Source organism: Esox lucius, chromosome 21 (genome assembly GCF_011004845.1).
Source record: "Esox lucius isolate fEsoLuc1 chromosome 21, fEsoLuc1.pri, whole genome shotgun sequence".
NCBI classification, from domain to species: Eukaryota; Metazoa; Chordata; class Actinopteri; order Esociformes; family Esocidae; genus Esox; species Esox lucius.
The window spans coordinates 28367439-28372615 of NC_047589.1; the positions used below are offsets into that span (position 1 = coordinate 28367439).

At 38.2% G+C, this 5177-nt stretch overlaps 1 protein-coding gene across 1 annotated transcript; it reads right to left on the reverse strand.

Annotated features, from left to right (window-relative positions):
• Positions 1-560: 560 nt before the first annotated feature.
• On the reverse strand, positions 561-4609 carry LOC105009750 (cystatin-A5-like). The gene is made up of 6 exons (XM_034289366.1): positions 4531-4609; positions 3978-4052; positions 3272-3346; positions 1149-1280; positions 947-1057; positions 561-838 (listed from the first exon to the last, which is right to left on the reverse strand). The coding sequence occupies exons 2-6, from the start codon at positions 4038-4040 to the stop codon at positions 704-706; spliced, it is 516 nt and encodes a 171-aa protein (XP_034145257.1). The 5' UTR covers positions 4041-4052; positions 4531-4609; the 3' UTR covers positions 561-703.
• Positions 4610-5177: the final 568 nt, after the last annotated feature.

The window sequence follows — 5177 nt, forward strand, 5'->3', positions numbered from 1 at the left end:
GGTTTATTATGTGTATTTATGTGTACTGTATATTGTCTCATCAGCCTTACTATGTTATTGTTTTGGTTTATTATGTGTATTCATGTGTACTGTATATTGTCTCATCAGTCTTACTATATTATTGTTAGGTTTATTATGTGTATTTATGTGTACTGTATATTGCAGTCGGTGACTCTTGTTGAGTGTCCTTTGTTTAAGTTTTTTATGAGTAAGTACCTCATGAGCCTGTATAATCCAGAGTCAAATTCCTCGTATGTGTACACACACCTGGCCAATAAAGCTGATTCTGATTCTAAAACAGACAATATACAGTCCGTATTGTAACTTATATTGCCTACAAACAAAAAAACATTGTGAAGTGGAACATGGCATTTGAGAATTACTCACTAGGATATAAAGAATCTATCTAAAGTGTCAATTCATGGAGAGAAATAGAGTGTATAGCTAGCAGCATATAGCAACGCACTCCATTGGCTCTTTTTTATGCTTTAAACCCTTTGTTCTGAAGTACATAGGGAGCACAGTGGGACCATAGGGAACAAATGTTATTTGAAGTGCCGTCTTTATTATAATGTCATATTTTTATTAATCATGTAGTACAATCAGATCTTGTCTTGAACTGAGCAGGTAAATATAATTTCAAGTTTGTCCTCAGTTGGGTCAAGGGTCATCAGAAGCACTTGATGAGGTTAGAGGTCAGAGATCATTCAAAGTACTCAATGTCATCACTGAGGGTTTTGTTCCCAAGCAGGTTGGTCAGAGTTGGGTTGCTTACTAGGGTAACTGCACAAGCCACACGCAGGATGAGATAGTCTTCCTCGCCTTCGCCAACCTGAACCTATTGGACGAGGAGAGTGAGCACAGTGGAGACCGGACCCGTGGAAACATCAAGCAGATATGGTCATATAAAGTAAAATGTTAAAAACACAATCAGGCTGCTAAATACCTTGATGAAGTAGTTTGTGTATCCAACATTCCGAGTTAAGAGAGTCTTATAATTTATTCCTTTGAAAATGTCATATTTCTTCCCTGTTCTGTCCTCGGCATGCTGTTTTATCTGTGGGTAAATTATTGATATTGTTTAGTATTAACATTGTTCACAGACCTCCTTCACGACTTGTAAAAACATTGTCCCTTTCCTCTGTTACCTTGTCCAGGGGGAATGGCAATGTTGATGCTTCACAGATTTCAGAGAGTGGTATCCAGATTGTATCCGTTAGCTTTGGTTCTCGATACACATACATATAGAGAGAACCGGGACAATTTCCACCAATTTCGACCTGTGGGATTCAGTTGGACTCAGAGAGATGACTTAACATTTGTAGGCAGTTACACAGATGTCCTTTGTGGAACTACAGTCAATATATTGCATGCCTAATTGGCTGATAACTGCTTTCTTTCTGATAAGTTGCATTTATTCTCATAATTGAACCAAGTGAAATCAAGAAAACGGCAGCGACTGTAGTTAAAGCTCAGAGCTGCATGTTTATGTTGGAAAAAAACTTAATGGCCCACTTCTTCTAACACAGTGGCCTATTGGTTCCAACACATGCTAACTAAGTAATGTCTCTCCTTGCGGTCGGAGGCCCTATGGGACCGCTAATGTCACTAATGTCTAGAACTGACCCAGGGTACATTCCTTTACTCATCTAGTTCCCCCCTCTAACACAGTGGAACCTGATTACATTCCCGCTAGAATCTGACAGAAGCAGAACGTTTCTATAGCTAAGCTTATTGTGTGTGTTTTATTAAGTGTCTGTGCTGTGTGTGTAATGTAAGAGGTTGGTCCCAGCTATGACGTCATCAGGCAGATCTCTCTTGAGAAGTTCGATCCCAGAAAGTTCAGATCCATCATTTCAAATTACTCAAGTGTAATATGGACAATAAAGTGTACTTAAAATGTACTTTCAAGTCACAAGACCTTTGAAGTCCACAAGACATTTTAAGTTGCCTAATTAGACAGAGATCTATTAATGCCACACGTATATTGAAATACAGTATGTTATAGTATACTTCACGTTATGTTATATATTTATGCCAGTGGTTCTCAACTATATAATCTAGAAAATAAGAAAAAAAAAATCTGTGTTTTATTGAAGGTATATTTTGCGATGATGTTAGAGCACAACAGTCTAGACCAGGGGTTCACAACCCTGGTTCTCCACCTGGGAATTGCACATATTTTTCTTTAGTCGTGAACAAGCATACCCAATTCAAGTCAGTGGAGGACTGATAATTAGTTGAATACCTTGTGCTTGGCTGAGGCTAAAATACAAATGTGTATTACTGAGGGTATTGGAGGACTGGAGTTGTGAACTACTGTGTAGACCCCAGGCCGTTTCAATGGGTGTTCATCAAGGTAGAGTTGTCAGACTGAACTTAATCTCTGTATACATCAACAATGTTGAACCTGCTGCTGGTGACTCTCTCATTCCCATTTACACAGACAACTATCTGGCCCCTCGTTCAACTCAGTGCTGATTACTTCTCATTATAGCTTCAATAACACACAACATAATTTCTTAATGTCAACTAGTCCTCAGTTCACAGCTCCATCCTCTATGTCACCAGTGCCTCCTACCCACCACTGTGATATGTATTCTCTGGTAAACTGGTCCTCGATGCATACTGTACACCACCCAAGACTCATTGGTACCAACTTATCTACAACACTGGTACCAACTTATCTACAACACTGGTATCAACTGATCTACAACACTGGTATCAACTGATCTACAACACTGGTACCAACTTATCTACAACACTGGTATCAACTGATCTACAACACTGGTATCAACTGATCTACAACACTGGTACCAACTTATCTACAACACTGATACCAACTGATCTTCAACACTGGTACCAACTTATCTACAACACTGGTACCAACTTATCTACAACACTGGTACCAACTTATCTACAACACTGGTACCAACTTATCTACAACACTGATACCAACTGATCTTCAACACTGGTACCAACTTATCTACAACACTGGTACCAACTTATCTACAACACTGGTACCAACTTATCTACAAGTCCCGATTCAGCAAATCCCCACATTTCCTCAGCTCACTTATTTTACCTTCATTGCTGCCAATGACCAGAACGAATTAGAAATTACAAGAACTATGCTAACATTGCAATATTAAAGTGTTTTTTGCTTTGGGAAAATAAAACAAATATTAGCTCTTTGATAAGTTGTTTAGAAATGTGTAATATATTCAAGTGTTTTGTAAAATATAACCATAAATATTCAAGCTACTGGTACCTTAATGCAATAGTTCATCCCTTTCTTCACCACTTGTTCCTGATAACTGTTTGCTGTAAATATCTGACATGTTACCTGTGGGTAAAACATGGACATCATTTACTAGTTACATTTTCCATTGACCATGTTAAAGAGATTCATGAGATCTTGGTAGAACCCTTTCACAAGAAGTTCTGGGATAAACCCCTCACTGGTGCTGAAGCATAAATTTAGACCCCCATATTCAGAAGTCATTTTCCATTTGCAAAGTTCTTCATTTGCACCCCTAACTAGGCCATGTCAACTGGAAAAAACATTTAAATAACAGATGGAGGAACAAAGTTACTAATTCTATAGATTTAGACGACTAAACTATTAGTTATTAATCTTTGATTAGTAATTCTTGTGCTACTCAATGTGCCATGATCCATAAAAAATGGACCAGCAGCAGAACATGCTGTAAAGAATAAGGATGGGTGTGGTATTGTGGAAGTGTTTTACTCTCCACAGTGTAAATCCGACACAGTCACACATTTAATACTGATTATTATCATCACTACAGTCTTACTTTAACGTTTCTGACGAGTGTTCATTTCAATCATAAAATGAACACTCAACCTGTGTGGTTGCCCTTTAGTAACTATATTCTTAATACACTACATTTATTGGTAAATGTTGATCATGATGTTCATGACTTGATTTACATGCGTCTCCTTTCTTTTCCCACCTGGTCAATCATTCTCTGGACCTCCTCTGTGGCAGGCATTATCTGTGACCATCCTCCAGCCATCTTAACTAAGTGCTGGAAAAAACCAAATGAATAAATTCAGTTAAATTGTGACAAAAAACATAATTTAACATTATGTAGCTTTTTTTTGTGGACTAAATTGATAGTAAAATGCTACTGTCTCTGCAAGCATGAACGTTAAGCCTGACCTGCGTCTGAATGAATGGTTTGAGGTCATTTTAATTTAAAATCCAAAAATGTAAAGGATTTGACTGAAATTGCCTCACTTTTCCAATTTACATTTTATACTAAAATATCGGATATTGTTGCTATATTTCACAAGTAGCTGGTGAGTCTAGTTCCAGCCCTTTACTTTGTGTCTGTTTATGTTTTGCATTCGGTTTGTTTTCATTAAATTCAACATTTGAATGCAAGACTGCCCGCGCCTGGTTCTGACACACAACCACCAAGTTACAAGAATTGTTTGCCTTCAGTTTTGAACTGACCCAAACACAGCATATATCACCATGGAAACACAATGTTTTTGTCTTACCCAGTTAGCTGATGAGTTTCTCAGTCTTCAGTGTCTGCAGTGTGTCTAGTGACTCTAACTGTCTCTCTCTGATACTTTTATACTGCCTTGTATGAATATTCATGAACATAATAGTTGACACAGATATTGTCCACATCTTACAGGTCCAATGGAACAATGCAAATGGAGGAATATGTACTGTATTAGTTCTCTCTCTCTCTTACTCTGTCACTCTCTTTGTCCCACTCACTCACCCCCTCTCTTTCAAATGTTACCCTACCACTCACACACCTGATTCAAATGTTGCCCTACCACTCACACACCTGATTCAAATGTTACCCTACCACTCACACACCTGATTCAAATGTTGCCCTTTCACTCACACACCTGATTCAAATGTTGCCCTTTCACTCACACACCTGATTCAAATGTTACCCTACCACTCACACACCTGATTCAAATGTTACCCTACCACTCACACACCTGATTCAAATGTTACCCTACCACTCACACACCTGATTCAAATGTTACCCTACCACTCACACACACTTTGACCCCATTGAGAGATTAAAAAATAACACAGTAAGGATACATGAGAAACAACCCAAACGGAGCTTAAATGAGCTACAATTACACCATCTAGGTCATTCGCTCCCCAATCAAATCAT